Source organism: Suricata suricatta, chromosome 8 (assembly GCF_006229205.1).
Source record: "Suricata suricatta isolate VVHF042 chromosome 8, meerkat_22Aug2017_6uvM2_HiC, whole genome shotgun sequence".
In the NCBI taxonomy this organism is placed as follows: Eukaryota; Metazoa; Chordata; class Mammalia; order Carnivora; family Herpestidae; genus Suricata; species Suricata suricatta.
In genome coordinates, this window is record NC_043707.1 from 1501368 (window position 1) to 1518470 (window position 17103).

At 63.0% G+C, this 17103-nt stretch overlaps 2 protein-coding genes across 3 annotated transcripts; one reads left to right on the forward strand and one right to left on the reverse strand.

Moving 5' to 3' along the window:
- The first annotated feature begins 6 nt into the window (after positions 1-6).
- On the forward strand, positions 7-4411 carry SYNGR3 (synaptogyrin 3). Of its 2 annotated transcripts, none has more exons than XM_029947734.1 (4): positions 7-237; positions 2412-2649; positions 2738-2880; positions 2960-4411. In XM_029947734.1, exons 1-4 carry the CDS (start codon positions 139-141, stop codon positions 3167-3169), a joined length of 690 nt encoding a protein of 229 aa, XP_029803594.1. In that variant the 5' UTR covers positions 7-138; the 3' UTR covers positions 3170-4411. The 2 variants fall into 2 exon arrangements, with proteins under 2 accessions (XP_029803594.1, XP_029803595.1); XM_029947735.1 differs by having other exon boundaries at positions 7-189.
- Positions 4412-6864: 2453 nt separating this feature from the next.
- On the reverse strand, positions 6865-17059 carry ZNF598 (zinc finger protein 598; the record flags this gene model as incomplete). The annotated part of the gene is made up of 12 exons (XM_029949389.1): positions 6865-7797; positions 7889-8039; positions 8152-8302; positions 8700-9454; positions 9559-9643; positions 9809-9999; positions 10457-10574; positions 10904-11121; positions 11194-11405; positions 11578-11707; positions 12239-12351; positions 16715-17059. Coding segments are annotated over 12 exons (2820 nt in total), but the record flags the coding sequence as incomplete, so codon positions are not given.
- Positions 17060-17103: the final 44 nt, after the last annotated feature.

Consider the following 17103-nt stretch of genomic DNA (forward strand, 5'->3'; position numbering starts at 1 on the left):
CGGCAGCAGCGGCAGCACCGAGCAGCATCGGCAGCACCGAGCGGCATCGGCAGCACACCCGGGCGGCCTCGGGCGGGGCCGGCTGGACGGACGGACAGACAGAGGGCGCCGGGGGCGCGCGTCCCTCCTGGGCCGGCGATGGAGGGATCCTCGTTCGGCGCGGGCCGCGCGGGGGCTGCCCTGGACCCCGTAAGCTTCGCGCGGCGGCCCCAGACCTTACTGCGGGTCGCGTCGTGGGTGAGTGGCCCTGGTCCCGGCCCCTGCCCCGGTCTCCCATCCCGCCTCGCCTCGCATCCCTCGTCCCGTCCCGCTGCCCTTAGCCCCTCGCCCCCATCCTTGTCCCCGCGGGCCCCTCCCCCGCCGGCCGCAGGTTGAGGTGACGTCACCGGGTTGGGCGCGCCCACCTGCGGGAGGGGGAGGGGCCGCAGGAACCGCCGGGGACCTTGAGAGGTCACCGCCCGCCGCCCCATCCTCCAATCCCTCCTTAGTTCTACCTCTGACCCCTACCTCAGCCCTCGCTTCGTTTTTCTTGTTCTCACGACCTGGAAGCGGACACAGGGGCGGGGACGCGATTCGGCTCGAGCGCTCAGTCCCCGCACGAGGAGGGGCTGTGGGAGCCAAGTGTCTCAGGCAGAGCTTGCACCTGCCTCTCCCCCACACACGTCCTCCAGGTTCCTTCGAAGGGAACTGGCCCTTTCCCAGACCCCCCCCCCCCAGTTGCAATTGTGAGTGTGGGGGGTGCTCTGGGATCTAACTGGGTGGGGCAGCAAGAAGGGACTCTACACTGGGAGGGCTTCCTGGGGATGGTGTGGGAGGGGACGATTTGGGGACAGCCTAGCCTAGTTGGGCATCCCTAGAGGGGGCGGCCTGCTCCTCCCTCCAACCCCTCCAGGCAGGAAACATGGAGAGGCGGGGTGACTATATGTGGGTTTTGTGTAGCTGGTGGCACCTGGTGCCGGTGGCACCTGCTCGCTTGTGTTCAAGGAGAGCGATGCCCAGGGTGGGCTGACTTGGGGCAGACCAGGAAGTAGGACCCCTGTGTCCTAGTGCCAGCTCTGGTGTGACTTGTGGACCACCCTGGGGGGACACATTTGTGCCACACACCTCAGTTTCCCTCCCGACTTCATCTCAAGGAGCTGGAGTGGGAAAGGAGAGAAATGAAGTTGAAACTTGAAGTCTGTTTTTAGAAACACAGGGCTGCCTAGAGCTAAAAGAACAGCATGTGGTCCAGGAGTGCCTAGCTGGCTCAGTCTGTACAGCATGTGACTCAGGGTCATGAGTTCAAGCCCCATGTTGGGCGTGAAGCCTACCTTAAAAAAAAAGGTAAATAAAGTGTAAAATGACCCTGGTCCGCTGCCAGCTGCCTTCTAGCCTTTGTGGGCGTGGGATGCTGAGGTTTGACTGAACCCCAGGGTTAATAGTGCCGGTCTCTGAGCCCCAGCAGTTACACAGCTGATAATTAGCCACAGGGGGCTGTCAGGTTCTTGAGGACCCACCAGTGCAGCACGCTGGGTGCGCATTATTTCTCGGGCCCCAGTACTCCATGAGCTGTACCTATTCCTGTATTTGGCGTGTTACGAAGCCTGGCCACACAGTTCCCAGATGCTGAGGGTGAGGTCTATGCAGAATCTGGGGGACAGCTGTGCAACTGCCCCTCAGTCGCTCCCCCCAGTGCTCTGGCCCCTTTCTTCACACCTGCCTCCCACAGTGCCACCCGCTGGAGCCTAGGAATCACTGGTCCAGGTGAAGGCTCCTGTTCTACGGTCTGGAGTGGGCCATGCAGAGACCCTGCAGTGCCGATGACCCAGTTTGAATATCAGCCCCATCTTTTATCAGCCAAGTGACTTCACTAATTGGCGCCCCAATTTCCCATCTATAAAAGGATAAGAACAATGGCCCCCTTGTGGTTTGCAGGGAGGATTCTATGAGGAATCCATGGAAAGTAGTGGTTTTAAGCATAGTGCTTGGGCATAGTAGATGCTCACTAAATGGTACATGTTCGTAATTTGTTAAAGTTTTTTTTGTTTTTGTTTTGTTTTTGAGAAAGAGAGAGAGAGACGGGGAGGGGCAGAGAGCAAGGGAGACAGAATCTGAAGCAGGCTCCAGGCTGAGCGGTCAGAACAGAGCCCCTGGTGGGGCTCGAACTTGTGAACCATGAGATCATGCCCTGAGCGGAAGTCGGAGGCTTAACCGACTGAGCCACCCAGGTGCCCTGATGTCCATTAATTTTTAAATACGTGGGGGAGGTATTAAGGAAAGGGTGCCCGAAGATCCGCAGATGGGCCCTGTGTTGCAGGGACAGGTAGGGACAGGCCCGAGGGTGTGAGCGGTCGCGATGGGTGATGGGGACATCCGCCTCTGCGGAGAAGGGAGGCCACCGCAGGGCCCTGAGCGCCCCTCGCCTCCCGCAGGTGTTCTCCATCGCCGTCTTCGGGCCCATCGTCAACGAGGGCTACGTGAACACCGACAGCGGCCCCGAGCTGCGCTGCGTCTTCAACGGGAACGCGGGCGCCTGCCGCTTCGGCGTCGCGCTCGGCCTGGGGGCCTTCCTCGCCTGCGCCGCCTTCCTGCTGCTCGACGTGCGCTTCCAGCAGATCAGCAGCGTCCGCGACCGCCGCCGAGCGGTGCTGCTGGACCTGGGCTTCTCAGGTGGGCGGGGCCGGGCGCGGGGCGGGGCTTGCTCGGCGTGGGGCGGGGTCCCGCGCGGGCCTCTCCTGACTCGCGCGCCCGCCCTCAGGGCTCTGGTCCTTCCTGTGGTTCGTGGGCTTCTGCTTCCTCACCAACCAGTGGCAGCGCACGGCGCCCGGGCCCGGCACGCTGCAGGCGGGGGACGCGGCGCGGGCCGCCATCGCCTTCAGCTTCTTCTCCATCCTCAGCTGGGTGAGTGCGGCCGGCGGGGGCCGGGCCGGGGCCGGGGCGGGGCGGGGTCGGTGCTGGCTGACCCCGGGCTCCCCCTCAGGTGGCGCTCACTGTGAAGGCCCTGCAGCGGTTCCGCCTGGGCACGGACATGTCGCTCTTTGCCACCGAACAGCTGGGCGCCGGGGCGGGTCAGGCCTATCCTGGCTACCCGGTGGGCAGCGGCGTGGAGGGCACCGAGACCTACCAGAGCCCTCCCTTCACCGAGACCCTGGACACCAGCCCCAAAGGGTACCAGGTGCCTGCCTACTAGAGGCCGGCAGGCCCCCACCAGGGCTCGGAGGCTGCCGCCAAGTCAGGCAGGGTCCAGGGTTTCCCGGGACCTCCCTCCGGTCCTCCTGGCCCAGCGCCAGGGACAGAGGGGGTGGCCGCTGTGGGCCATCTGGGGCCAAGAGAGGGTAGCTCCCAGGGTGCCTGGACTGCCCCCGCCCCCAAGTTCCCCCTGTCCCCTTAGGCGCTGGCCCTAGGCCTGGGGTCCTGAGGAGGGGACAGTGCAGTCCTGGACATGTGTCCTCCAGCCTCCGGTGGATCAGCCTGGGAGGGGGCCACTCCTCTCCTGAGTCAGCTAGCCCCTGGCTCACCTGTCCACGCTGGGGTCAGGGGTCTAGCTGCGCTCCACAGCTAGGGGGCTGCCTCCTAGACACGGCGCCGTTCCCATCCCATGTCCCTGGGGGTAGCGACGGTCCCTGCTCCTGTGGCGGCTCACCCCATGGGGCTGTGCGCCCGCCCTGTCTGGAGCCTCCGTCCCCTCGCCCGCACAGGCTCGCTGGAGTAGCCTGGTCCTGTTGATGTTGTGATTGTGGTCAAGTCCTCGGGCTTCACCTCGTAGTTCCCCTCAAGCAGCCTCACTGACGTGGCCCCTGCTCCCACCCCTACCTGCCTTGGCCCAGGAGCCTGCCCAGAGGTGGGCATTCTGGGCTGGAAGGGCACCACACGGCTCTAGGCCTGGCCACCGGCCGTCTCCCACCCCTTCAGTAAGAACTTGCCTAAGGGAGGCTTGGGACACCTGGGGGTGCCTGAGAGACAAGCCCCCCACAAGGAGGGAGGCCCAGAGGCTCCGTATGCCCGCAGTGCCCTGGGCACGGCCGATCTGTGCAAACCCCTTTACCTTGGCTTTCTGGATCAGTCCCTCAGCACCCTGCCCTGCACCCCGTGGTAAGGCACAGCCCGAGGTTGGGGTCCCTCTACGTAGCTGACTGCTCATGCATTGCTCAAAGCCGGCTTTTTACATTATGTCAATGCCAAATGTGGCTGCCACATTTCATTCCTACAGACAGACGCCTCCCTCTGGAGTTGCAGTTGAGTGACAGCCCTGTACGTTGTAGCATAGACCAATTACGTGTGGCTATTTAGGTGAACATGTTTACAATTTTTGTATATAAGGATCTTCCTCTCCTTCTTCTGAAAGAATAACCCCTGATCGTGTATTTTCAGTGTCCCCGTGTTTCAACTGCAACTTCTTTACAATAAAGACTGTAAGTGAGTTTCCTCGGCACAGACAGGCTCGGAGTCGTTTCTGCCCCTGCCCCTGTGGCTGCCAGAGGGTGGGATCTGCCCCATCAGCGCCCAGAACCCAGAAAGGAGCAGCAGGTGGAGCTCAGACTGATGCCCTCATTCCGGGGGTCCCTGAGGCCCCCGCCACACATCCCTCTGGGTTGCTCAGAGCAGACTCTGAAATGCTGAGGAGACACCCATCTCTTTTCTCTCTTTTCTTTAATCTAAACTATTGTGGTTTTTAAAAATATTTATTGGGGCGCCTGGGTGGCTCAGTTGGTTAAGCCTCCGACTTCGGCTCAGGGCAGATCTCATGTTCGTGGGTTCGAGCCCTGCGTCAGGCTCTGTGCTGACAGCTAGCTCAGAGCCTGGAGCATGTTTTCACTTCTGTGTCTCCTTCTCTCTCTGCCCCTCCCCCTCTCATGCTCTGTCTCTCTCTCTCTATCAAAAAATAAATAAAACAAAAAAAATTTTTAAAAATTTTATTTAGGGGCTCCTGGGTGGCTCAGTCAGCTAAACCTCCGGCTTCGGCTCAGGTCAGATCTCACATTCGTGGGTTCGAGCCCCGCGTCAGGCTCTGTGGTAACAACTCAGAGCCTGGAGCCTGCTTCCGGTTCTGTGTCTCCTTCTCTCTCTGCCCCTCCCCCTCTCATGCTCTGTCTCTCTCTGTCTCAAAAATTAATAAAACATTTAAAAAAATGAAAAAAAATTTATATTTGACAGAGACCGACAAGAATGATAATCCTTTGTGGATTATCTGTTTTCTTTTTGGTAAAATGTATTATAAGTTGAATTATGTTCAGATGTGGCTTTTTAAAAAATTATCCTGTTTAGTACTTGTTTGTGTGTGTTTTTTTTTAAACAACCATTTATTAGTCTCCACACAACTGCAATGTGGGGTTGGAACTCACGACCCCAAGACTGAGTCACGTGCTCTCCTGGTAGAGCCATTCAAGTACACCCTGGTGCTTACTAAGTTTTGTCTTTTTTCGATGCCAGGGAAAAGTCATTATTTCTCTGCCTGTCCCCTTCTCTACACGACCGCCTTCCGTTCCTGGAACCCCCGCAGGTGCTCCGTGCAGTCACACTTCATGGGAACTAACAACCTCAGGAGATTTTCCCAGCTTGGTTGTGTTTGCTTTTGAACCCATCTCTTGGGATTTTTATCTCAGTTATTTTTCTATTTCTAAGGTTTAATTTTTTTTCAATGGTTATTTTTTTTATTTTTTTGAGAGAGAGAGAGAGAGAGAGAGAAAGAGTGTGAGCAGGGGAGGGGCAGAGAGAGAGGGACACAGAATCCGAAGCACCGAAGCAGCCTCCGGGCTCTGAGCTGTCAGCACAGAGCCCCAACGCAGGGCTTGAACTCATGAGCAGTGAGATCATGACCTGAGCCTAAGTCGGACGCTGAACCAACTGAGCCCCCCAGGCGCCCTCATTTCTAAGATTTCTAATTGTCGGGTTGAGAGAAACGGCGCGGAGAACCTTCCCTGGGGCTGGAATGACGGCTGTGCCACGTCTGAGCAGGGCCGTGTCCGGCACGCCTCCACTCGCCTGGGCCTCAGCCTCCCCTTCTGTAGTCGCGGGGTGCAGGGCTGGCTTCGGGCCCTGCGGGCGCACATGCGGAGCCCGGCGCAGGCCTCGAGGCGCAGCAGCATCGCTTAAGTGTTGCCTGGTATTGGTATGGTTCCTGCTTCGTTAAGAACAGCTTATTTTCGACCGTGTTAACGAGGTACCCTGCTTCCCAGACTGCTCTTCTGCGGGGCTGGTTGTACTCAGGCCTGCAGATAGGGCACCAGCTAGAGGGCTTCCGGGGGGTCCTAGGGAAGGCCGGTGGCCTCTGCGCAGCCCGGTGGAGGGTAACGAGGGTGACGGCTCTTTGCTGCTGGGCCCCGGGCACGGGCGTCAGCTGCGGGCACGGCTCTGGTCCCGGCCACAGGCAGGTGGTGTGCTGGGTGCCCCCTTCCTCATTTAGAAAGATACGTTTCTTCTCGTAGAAGGACATGTCCTTTATTTGGATGTGGTTGTGTGCTTAGAACTGCAGTTTACATGGTTTAGGGCAGAAAGATTTCTCTGGTCCCTTCAGAGATATTAGATGCAAGTGACTCAGGACGAGTTTTCTTGCAGGATTTCAGACACCCCCTCCGCTGTCCCTCAAGGGCTCGTTCACTGAGGAGCTCTCTGCCCGCCTGCAGGCGCAAACCTTGGCTCTGCAGGACGCCCACGTTCCGGAAGGACAGTTTTACTGGGTACACAATTGTAGGTCAGACATGGCAGGGTCTGTTTCTGGGCGGCGTGGGCAGCGCCACACCTCCGGGACGGGGCCCTGGCTGGTTGCTGCTTCCTGTGAGCACCGCCGAGCCGCCCCAGCTCTGCGCGTGGGTCGCCCCCCACCCCGGCTGCTCCCTGGCCCCGGGCCGGTCAGGGAGGGCACAGAAGCTCCGAACACCAGCTATGTGCGTTATTGCAAAATAAATTTATTTGAAGATACACGGTCTTATAAAAGGTCAGAGGCAATTTGAGATCCCCGATTCAGCTTGTCTCGTAAAAAGATACAACTTCAAGTAGCACAATTTCGTGTCTTTTAATCCTGAACGTTCTTGAATCACGAAACAGCCAACTGTTTACACAACACGCTCAGCACAGGACTCCAGCAGGGGTGGACCCACAGCTTCTGGCTCGGGGTCCACGCTGCTGCAGCCCTCTGGCTGGGGCAGGGCGGGGGGCTGGAGAGGGCCACTGTTGCCACCAGTGCGGACAGCATGGACAGGCTCCGGCCTGCCAGCCCTCCCCCTCGCCCCCCAACCTCCAAAAGCATGAAAACACAAACCAAGACCGGCCTGCCGCTGAGGCCCGCGCCCGGCTCCCAGCGGGACCCTGGCTGGACTCCTGCGAGAGGGTGGGCCGAGCTTAACTGGTGGCCCCTGGCAGGCTGGCCGGCCGAGGGGCCAGAGCAGGCGGCCTCCCGAGGCTCCCTGGCGCGTGGCAGACAGGAAGGAGGAAGGAGGGTGGGGCAGCTCCTGCCCATGCTGGCGGGAGCTACGTCAGGATCCTGGCGATGGCTTGCAGGGAGGGGAAGTCGCTGTCCTGGGCGGCGTGCAGTGCCTGGTGGCTGCTGACGTCCCCGTGCGTGAGCACCTGCTGGCAGGTGGGGCACACGCAGCAGTCCAGGCCCGCCGGCCAGGTGCCAGCCTGCCACGCGCTCTTCTTCTTCTTGGCCTTGGTGCCTGGAGGCCTCTCTCGGCCTCGGAAGTGCGTGTGTGCGGACAGCAGCTCCTGCTGCTTGGCCGTGTCGGGCAGGAGCACCAGCAGCTCGTTGAAGATCTTCTGGAAGTTCTCCCCGAGCAGGTCCCGGCAGCTCTTATAATACTGGGCCGCGGAGATCACGCCCTGCCACCCAGAGCCAGACTCGGTCACGTCCAGCGTGGGCCTGAGCCCCAACAGTGGCTGCACCAGCCCCCCATGCCCTTGCCCGCCTCACCTGTCTGAACTCCCCTGAGTGGCTCTTGAACTTGCTGAAGCGGGCCTCGTCGCTCTGCAGGAAGTCCCTGATGGACTGGATGAGCTGCAGGTTCCTCTCCCGGAAGTTCTCGGGCACCAGGTAGGCCTGTGGCGCAGGTGTCAGCCTGGGTCTGGGGTCGAGAGACAGGGAGGAGGTGGCAGCTTCGGCCTTTGGGGTGGCCTGAGGGAAGGGCACCCGCCAGCTCCCAGGGACACAAGGCTGGGTGGCCCACCAACACTTACGCTTTTGTGGTGGTGGCAGTGCTGGGGACACAGGCTGGCTGTGGGCCGGGCAGGAGGCCGGAGAAGCCGGGGGGTGGCTTGCTGATGGGGGGCACCAGGCCAGGTGGGGGCGGGGGCGGAGTGCCCTTCAGGAGCACCACAGCGTTGAAGCCTGCAGGGGGTGGCACCGCAGGGCCCGGACCGTGACCCTGACCGCTGTGGCTCCCCCTGCTGGCCAGCCCACCTGGAAGCCCGCATGCCCGCTGAGCACTGGCCCAAGGTGACTTACTCCCTCCTCCAGTTTACAGAGGGGTGAGGGCCAACCAGGGTAAGCAGACTCCTCACTGTGGTGCTGCTAAGCTTCCAAGGCGGCTGACACCCACCTCTCCGGCTTCCTTGTCCCTGCCAGCTGGCCAGTGGGTGCCTCGCAACAGCCCCTCAGGGTGTGCTTCCCCCACAGGCCCCCCCCCCCCCCGCCCCGCCCCGCCCCGCCCCAGGGGTTCCAGTCTGACTTGACTACCCACCCCTTCACAGCTGCCCAGAAGCAGGCCTGAGCCAGGCGCACATACCTGGGGGAGGGGGCATCCTGGGTGGGCAGGGGACTCCCAATGCTGGGAACTCTTCCTGGGATGTGGAGCAGGGGAGGGGGCCCAGGGGCCGTGGGAGCCCAGGGGGCTCCTTGGGGGTGCTCCGAGCCGGGGCCGGCCCCTCCGTGTGTCCGTTGACGATGACAGCAGCTGGCCCCTCGGGCCCAGGGAGCCCGTCTCTGTCAGGGGGCGGTGGAGGTGGCGAGGCAGCACGCGGCTTCTCTGAGCCCACCTTCTTCTTCTTGCCCGCTTTGGTGGTGGTCTGGGCTGAGGCCAGCGCCAGCAGGGAGGAGACAGCCACCGTGGTGGGCACGCTCCGCAGCTCCTGGGCTGTGAGGCCAGAGCGGCCATCCTCCTCCTCCTCCTCTGCGGGGGGTGGGCCGCCCTTCTTGCTGCCCTTGCCCCCTTTCCCGGCCTTCCTGGGGGGCTGGCTGCTCCCGCCCGCAGCCTGGGCCCCTGTGGTGGGATGCACCACCTTCTTGCTGCCACTGCTGTTCCAGGCAGAAATGAGGCTGGTGGGGGCAGAGCTGGGCTTGGAGGCCGAGGGCACCAGGGCGGGGAAGTCGTCCTCCTGGAAGGTGCCTCTGCCCCTGGCGGGGACATGGGGTGCCAGCGCCGGCCCCGCGGGGCCCAGGGTGGCCGTGGCGGCAGACGAGGAGGAGGAAGAGGCGGCGGCGGCAGCACAGAGGCTGGGGAAGTCTTCATCCTTGAGCTTCGAAGTAGGGGGTGGGAGGGTGCTGGGCCCAGAAAGGGGAGTGGTGTCAGCGGCCCGCGGGGGCCTGCCCTGCCCCCACCTTCCGCAGGAGGCTCCCTCCCTTACCCCCATTCTGCGTGAGCGTACCTCGGAAGCGTGGCCCCTGCAGCCGGGCTGGCTGCCGGGAGGGCCTCTTGGCTTACAGGACCGTTTGCTGAGGCTTCCTTGGGGCCTACCAGACATGAAGGGACGCTGAGTCAGGGCTGAGCTGAGTCCAGGGTGTAGGAACCGAGCCGGGTGAGCTCAGGGGTGCCCCGGGCAGTCCCAGGACCGCGCCGGCCGGGGGCCTGCCTCTCACGTCGCGGGTGGCTCCCAAGCCAGGGCATAGCCGGCTCACCTGGACCTTCACCTTGAGTCCGGGGCGGGCGCCGGGCACTTCGGAGCTCCTCGAGCCCCCGCAGCCCTGCCTCCTCCTTCTTGGGCCTGCTGCCCTCCTCCCGGTCCTCACTCCTGTGTGTCTCCTCCTGCTGCTGCTGTGCGGCCACCAAGGCCCGGAGGGCAGCTGCCACGTCACGGTCCTCTTCTTCCCTGGGAGGGGGAGGCCTTCAGGCTGGGCAAGGCCCAGGACTACAGGGGTGCGCAGAGCGAGGTGCTGAGGAGGGGCTCCCCCACCCACAATGGGTCCGGCCACCGGGCGCAGGTGGCTGGGGCTCCCTGGGCAGGCAGCAAGCCCGGGGCTCGGTCCTGCCGGATGCCGTGGCAGCACCCAGCGGCGCACAGCACAGCTGCACGGAGCCCTCAAGTGACAGAGGCTCCGTCACCCACCCCAACTGGTGCTCCTGGTGTCTCTTGCTGGAACTAGAGAAAAGAGCTGGGAAGCTCTGCTTGCTCAAGACACTAAGTAGGGCCACTGCCAGGTACAGGACGCCACACAGAAGGCCTGAGTCCCCCGACCCCTCCGCCTGGTCCCAGCCCAGCTGCTGGCCGCAGCTGCTGCCTCAGGGGTGGCGCCAGGAGAACATCAGCGGCACGCAAGTCCTCCCACCTCTTGTACCTCCAGCTTCCTTGGCGGCTCTGCGGGGCTCCCCGACCGCTGGCCCGGCCCGCACGGCCTTGACGGTTGTACCTGTCCACCTCCTCGTAGTCCTCGCCCCCGACGACCCCTGCGGCCGGCACACAGCCTGTCACGGCCCGGGCCGGGCTGAGGCAGTGCTCCGGGAGTCCCGAGGATGGGAGCAGACGCCTCCGGGGTCTGTGCGCCCCAGCGCTCCGCAGTCCACCCCACTGCACTCCTCGCCCCCGCGCGGCAGGTGCAGACACCGGGAGCCGGGTGCTACAGGGCGCTCCCCGAGCTCACGCGGCGCTCAGACGCCCAGGGCTTGGTGAGGGGTGAGGAGACGCAGGCTCCACCTGCGTGTCCCCTATCCAGGGACGCCCGCGGGGCCAGGCCGGGACCTGGGTCGGAGGCCTGCGGCGGGAAGGCGGCGCTCACCCTCGTTCCGGCGAGAGTGGCGCGGCGCGTAGCTGAACTGCAGGTCGATCTGGCGGTTCTGGCGGGCCTCGGCGCGGCTGCGGCTGTGGCAGGCCGTCCTGTGCGCCTTGAGGTCGATCTCGGTGCGGAAGGCGTGCGTGAACTGCTCGGTGCTGCAGCGACCCTCCTCGCACAGGAAGTGCTTCTCCCGGAAGTGCTCGCGCAGGTAGGCGTAGTCGCTGGGGGGGCGGGGTGTCAGCAGGAGCCGGCCCGCCCCCCGCGGCCCTGCCCTGGCGCCGGCTCCCGCTCACCTGTAGTAGTCCTGGGCCCCATCCGAGTCACAGAAGTGACAGAAGTAGTGGTCGCGCCGCAGGTGTTTGAGCAGCTCGTCGTTGTCCAGGTAGCGCTCGTCACAGAACTTGCAGAGCGGGTGCCCTCGGTGCGAAGTGTCGTCGGGGTCGCCCTGCATGCGGTGCCGCGCTAGGTCCTTGCGCGAATACCATTTGCGCTCGTACGTGAAGATCTGCAGGGAAGAGGGTGCTGGGCACTGGGGGGGGGGGGGGGCCCTTCCCCTTCCCACAGACCCTGCGACACAAGGGGGGACCCGGTGGCGCCGGTGCCGGCTCTGGGCCCCCAGACCCCAGCGGCCCCCCACCCCCGCAGGGTGGGCGAGGTAGGGGAGCGGGAGGGCGCACCTTGAGGTGCCTGAGGCACAGCTTGCAGCAGAAGAGCTCGTGCTGCCTCCGCATGTGCTGCTCCAGGTCCCCGAAGAGGCCGAACGGCGGCAGCTCTGGGCACTGTGGGCACTCGTGCTGAAGCAGCTGCCTAGAGACACGCCGGGGACGCCCCCGACCGCGTGGGCACTCAGTGGCACCGTCCCGAGTGAGCCCTGCCACCTCCTCACGGCCCCTGCACGCGCTTCCGGAGGAGCCAGGCGGTCGGGCGCCTGCCATGCCCACCAACGCGCGGGCCCCTCGAACACACCCAGGCCCCCGTAGGGCCTGGCTGCAGGACGCCTGACCTCTGCGTCGGGTGGGCATGGTGACTGAGCCCGCACCGGGAGCCAGCCCCTCACCCGGCTGACGAGGGCCACTCCCACGACAGCCGTGCCCTCTGTGGGGTTTCCTGCCACGAGCTAAGATCCCAACTCACAGGGGCTCGTGAGCACCTCACACGGCCCCACACCCTACGCCGAGTGCTCTCCCTGGACTCGCCCCTGCCGGTCTCTACTGCCACTCCAGCACAGGTGATGCCAGGAAGTGAGAGAGGGGCCCTGACATGCGCGTCACACCCTCGCCTCTGCCATAAGCCCCCTACAGACCCAGGCTGGCTGCAGGCCCCGGGGACCCCGCTCACCTGTACAAGGCGAAAACCTTTCCGTCTGCAAAATAGATGTCATACTTCTTCTCGTGCTGCAGCTGGTGGAGGGGGATTGTGGCAAAGGCAGGAAGCTTCTTCCCAAAGACCACCTGGAACCAAGAGTAAGGGGCCTGCTGAGCAGGGCCGTGGATACCCCCTGGAGGACGCTGTCTGGCTAAGAAAAAAGGGAGGCCCTCAGGCCCTCATGCGATGCCCAAGGCAGGCCCCGCTGGCACCATCCTCTGCCATCCTGGGCCCCCAGGGTTGCAGGAGTGAGGGGGCGCTCCCTCTCCTCCCCTGCAGCATACCCACCCGGGTTTGCAGGATGGAGGCGCAACACCAGGCCTGGCCACCAGGGGGCGGCAGGCCCTCCCTCATCCACAGCCAAACCAGCCATGCGACAGCCAGAGGTCACCCCAGGGGCGGTGACCCCAGGGAGACAGTGACAGGGACCAAGCTGACTGGCAACCCAGGGCTTAATCACATGGGTGTTGAGCACAGGCCAACTACAGTCTAAGAAGCAGCTATGGAAATAATGCCACCAGGATGAGACAGACAATCACAAGTCCAGGCCTAGCCACGCTCTGTCTGCCCATGATGCCACCGGGGAGTTGGTCATGGGCCCTGGCCGCTTCTTGGCCAGCTTCCTGCCTGCCAACCAGCTGTCAGAGCGGTCAGTGCTGAGCTGCGGGCACTCAGCAGGGGCAGGGTGCAGCCACCCCTGCGCCTGTTTCCTAGGGGTCTCTGGCACTGTGCGTGCAGCGTGATCCGCCCCTCCGCAGGGCCCTGCCGTGGGCCCAGGCCTCCCCTCCAAGCCAACGAGGGCACTGTTCCCTCCAGGCTCCCTCCTCTCTGGCTCCTACTCCCCTCCCCTGGATCCAGACCACACGCTCCGCCTTCTCTCCACGCCCCTTCCCACTACACCGCGCTCCTGCCCCACCCCCCCCAGCCTGGAGCTGGTCACTCGCCTCTAGTCAGATTCCTCACTTTGGGAAGGGCCATGTCAAGGTCACCCCTTTCGTGTTTAGGCTTAGCTAGGTTCAGCCAGGGAGGATGTCCGGGATCAGAATGGCTATGAACTTGGAAAGGCGCGGGACTGGGTGGGGAGAATGGATGGTCACACTGTCCCCCAGCATCAGGATGGTGAATACTGGTTTCCTGGGGGGTTCTGGGGGAGAAGCGGGGGACCTCAGTCCACACTTCGGGTGATACACTGTGGGTAGAGGAAGCCGACCCCATGTCCCCCGTAGGAGCCCAAGGGAAGCATCAGGGTTCAGCCACACCCATTCTCGGGGGGGAGGAGGACAAACTTGCCCCAGCAGGTCCCCTTCCCGTTGACATCATGTCTGGCAAGGCTCGGCAGGGTGAATGTGGCCACCCACCACTGCCCCTGCCACACACGGAGTCTGGGGGTGCTCATCACAGCTGTGCTCCCGAGGCTCCCCCTCCTCTAGTTTTCCCCCCAGGACTTGGGGTCCCACACTGGCCTCTTCTCAGGGGACCTGCCCCTCTGGGTCAAGCCCACACCCAGCCGTGCTTTCCCAGCCCAGACCCGAGTCCCTCTTGCCTCTTGCCAGGGGACCAGCGCCTGCCGGTCAGGGTGCTGCGGGGATCACAGGCCCGTCACGCAATGACATGCGGGGACTCAGGGCCCTGGCTATGAGGAGGCAACACAGGCGGCAGCCTTAGGAGCCTGGCATCTGCCCACGAGCAGCCCCGCGAGGGAGCCCCCAGCCGAAAGGCGTCCAAGTCCGGCAGACCGAGCAAAGGAACAACTTCCTTCCACAAAGGAAACCGGAGCTGGGTCGCCACCGTCACCACTGCCTCCTCCAGCTCCAATGCCTTCCTGTCAGGGGTCTGCCCTGGTCTGCCTCGGCGGTGTCCTGCTGGTGGCACCCTCACCGTGGACAGAGAGGCAGGGCACAGTCCCCAAGACGGACCGCCGGGCTGCGGGAGTGGCCAGTGCCGAGCACACCGGAGCCGAGCCAGGGGAGGGGTCGCCAGGCTGGCTCAGGAAGGGATGGAAGCCACAGGAAGAGGTCGGGAAAGGAAAGTGGCCGCGACACACAGGCTCAAGGCTAGGTTTGTCTGAGAAAGAGGGTGAGCAGGTTTGGAGCCGGGGCGTGAGTAGGGAAATGCTAGTGCCCCTCTTGGGCTGTGAGACTGGGCACTGGAGGCCTGCACCAGATGCCAGCACCAGCGAGGAGCAGGCAGGAGGATGGCAGTGTCCTCGACACAGCATGGGATGAGGTGAATGGCAAGACCAAGCAGCCAGGCAAGGACCAGGGCATGGTGGCCCAACCAGCCTGGCCTGAGTCCCGCCCCCTCTAGTGATCACGCAGCCGGGAGACGGTCACAGGTCTGAGGACAGAGGCCCAGGCCAGGCCTAGAAAACAGGACGGAGCAGCGTGGGAAGCTCTTGGGCAGGCCAGGCCATAGATGTCAGAGGGGGAAGGACAACCTGGGTGGGCCCCAGGATGGCCAGGCCAATCCCTAAAGGGAGGGAGCAGGAGAGGGGAAGAGAGCCCTGCTCAGACCCCCATGAGGTGGTATGTGCCCCTGCCTGGGGCTGTGCCACTCCCTGTTCCCAGTAGGCATTGGGTGCGCACTGAGCATGCGTAGAAGAGCCAATAGTGGCACCGGCACCAACCACTGGCGAGAGTGAGCTGGACGGTGGTGGGCCCCGTCTAGGCCCCTGAGGAGCACTGGAGGACAGGCTGGGGGTGGGGACGGGCCCTGACAACAGAAAAACAAGTCCCCTCCCACCTCTCGCCTGTGAAATGAAAGGGAAACCGCACTAGCTCAGACACATCCTACTCTGTACAGCAGCCCTGTCAAACCGCTTTGACACTAGAGGGACATCAGGGTGAGGTGGAGCCTGAGACCCGAATCGTCTCTCAGAGAAGAAAATGGCCTGTGGGAGAGAGGGCACTCGGGAAGAAGGGTGGGTGGAGGCATGACACTGGTCTTGCCGGTGGGCCCTGGAGACCGTCCTGGGGTGGACAGAGACAGTCCTGGAAGAGAACCTGGGAGCAGGCCTGGCCTCCACCCTGAGCACCTGCTGGGCAATCTAGATCGATCTGGCTCCTCGCCTGACCAGCAGCTGCAAGGCTGCTCTGCATCTGCTCTTTACAACGCCTGCCCCAGGGGCGGGCACAGGGAAGTGCCCAGTCTAGGAGTAGGCCTGTTCCACACAGCACCTTGGCATGCTCTCCTCCCAAGATTTTACAAAGACGTCGTCCTGTAAGGGAAGACTGAGCAGAGGCAGGGTTCCGGGGCTGGGGGTTGCTGTGGCGTTCCCTAGCGGGCATGGGACATTCAGAGGACAGGCAGGACTCAGCGAGAGAACACAAAGGCTCAGGGTGGGGCTGCAAGTTCAAGAGTGGGAGGGAAGCAAGATGAATAGAGAGGATCGTCATCTCCCACACTTCCCAGGACACCCTCCTGCTGCCCAGTAATTCAGGGCAGGCCCAAGAGGAAGGCCAGGATCAGCCAGAGGCACCCAGTGCCAAAGCACGCCCCAGCAGGAGCCTGCTGACAGCACATGTCAACACCCCCCGCCCCCGCGGCCACAGAGCACTCAAAGGGTGTGGGGCGCCCACAAGGAGTGAGAGAGGCCAGTGGGGGCTAGAGTAGCCACACATAGGTGCCCGCTCACTTCCCGAGTGAGGCCTGCAGCCCCGTCCAGGATACAGGTGCACCGGGAAACCTGGCCATCCAAGAGTTACGTCACACTATGCAAGCATGCAAGACTGGCAAACCCAGGAGGCCCAAGGTTTTCCTGACCGTCCCTACGCCCCAGATCGCTCCCAGGTCTGTCTCTGTCCACCCCATGATGGACTGACGATGGCTGCAATTTCTTCTATTGGAGCACAGAGTAGGTGCCCACGGAATTACAGCATCTCTTTGGCTCTTCTGACACAGCGTCTACTTAAAACAAAACATAACAAAACACCCAAAGGAACCGACTCCTCAACAATGCCATTTCTGCGTCACTTCTAGGAAGAACAAAGTCAGATTCCCTGGCAGATGTCACCAGCCCAAGCTTTCCATGAACAAGCCAGGGAATTTCACAACGCTGGAAGCAAACAGATCTCAAAGCAAATCAAGGGAGCTCCGGCTAGGTGCTCCCAGTCTGCATCCGGCATTATGAGGAGGGCGGGGACAAGTCTCTAGGGTGCCCTCTGACACCCTCCATGGCTTCCAAGTCTGAACAGAGTCCTGAACATCCCCACCTCCACTGTGGAGCTGAGCCCCCCGCCCAACCCCGAATTGGCAAGGAGAAAAACTTCGTAACACTTTTATCAAGATCCACCAAGAGTCCTAAGGAAACCTCAACGGTCCTGCCCTCCCCTCTGGGGGACAGGCCCAGTGCCACCCCCTCCATACATGAAAACGCTCATTTCTAGAGGGAGGACCTTACTGGGGTTACCCTGAGAAACCCAAACACACGTCTGGGATGGAAATACCCACTTTGACTCTCTGCTGCCAGGACAGACCGCCTGTGGAGGTGCTCCCCTGCCCAGTTCCCTCCACGCCACGACCTCCACCTCCAGTGGACACCCCTGAGAAATAAACTCCCCAGGGCAAGCAGGTTAGGTAGTTTTTGCTCTGATCATGCCCCTTCCTGTGGCCCGGCAGGAATTCCCGGGGCGCAGGCCGAACTGTCCCCCCAGGGACCGCTCCCTCTTCGACCCAGCTGAGGCCATCCCCTGCCTGCCGGCCCCACGGCCCGGAGCCCGGCCCGGGTGGTCCCGCCAAGCCTGTGTTTCGGCAGCTGGCGCCGCCAGGCCCGCGGCCGGACACCAGGAAGGCAAAGTCCCTTTCCGGCCGCGCCCCGCGCCCGCCCTGGCGCCCCGAAC

Bases quoted from the DNA above. Each gene is read 5' to 3' on its own strand.
- SYNGR3 (XM_029947734.1), top strand. From the start codon at position 139: ATGGAGGGATCCTCGTTCGGCGCGGGCCGCGCGGGGGCTGCCCTGGAC. The intron at 238-2,411 runs GTGAGTGGCCCT...CGCCTCCCGCAG, and splicing joins TACTGCGGGTCGCGTCGTGG to GTGTTCTCCATCGCCGTCTT. The intron at 2,650-2,737 runs GTGGGCGGGGCC...GCCCGCCCTCAG, and splicing joins GCTGGACCTGGGCTTCTCAG to GGCTCTGGTCCTTCCTGTGG.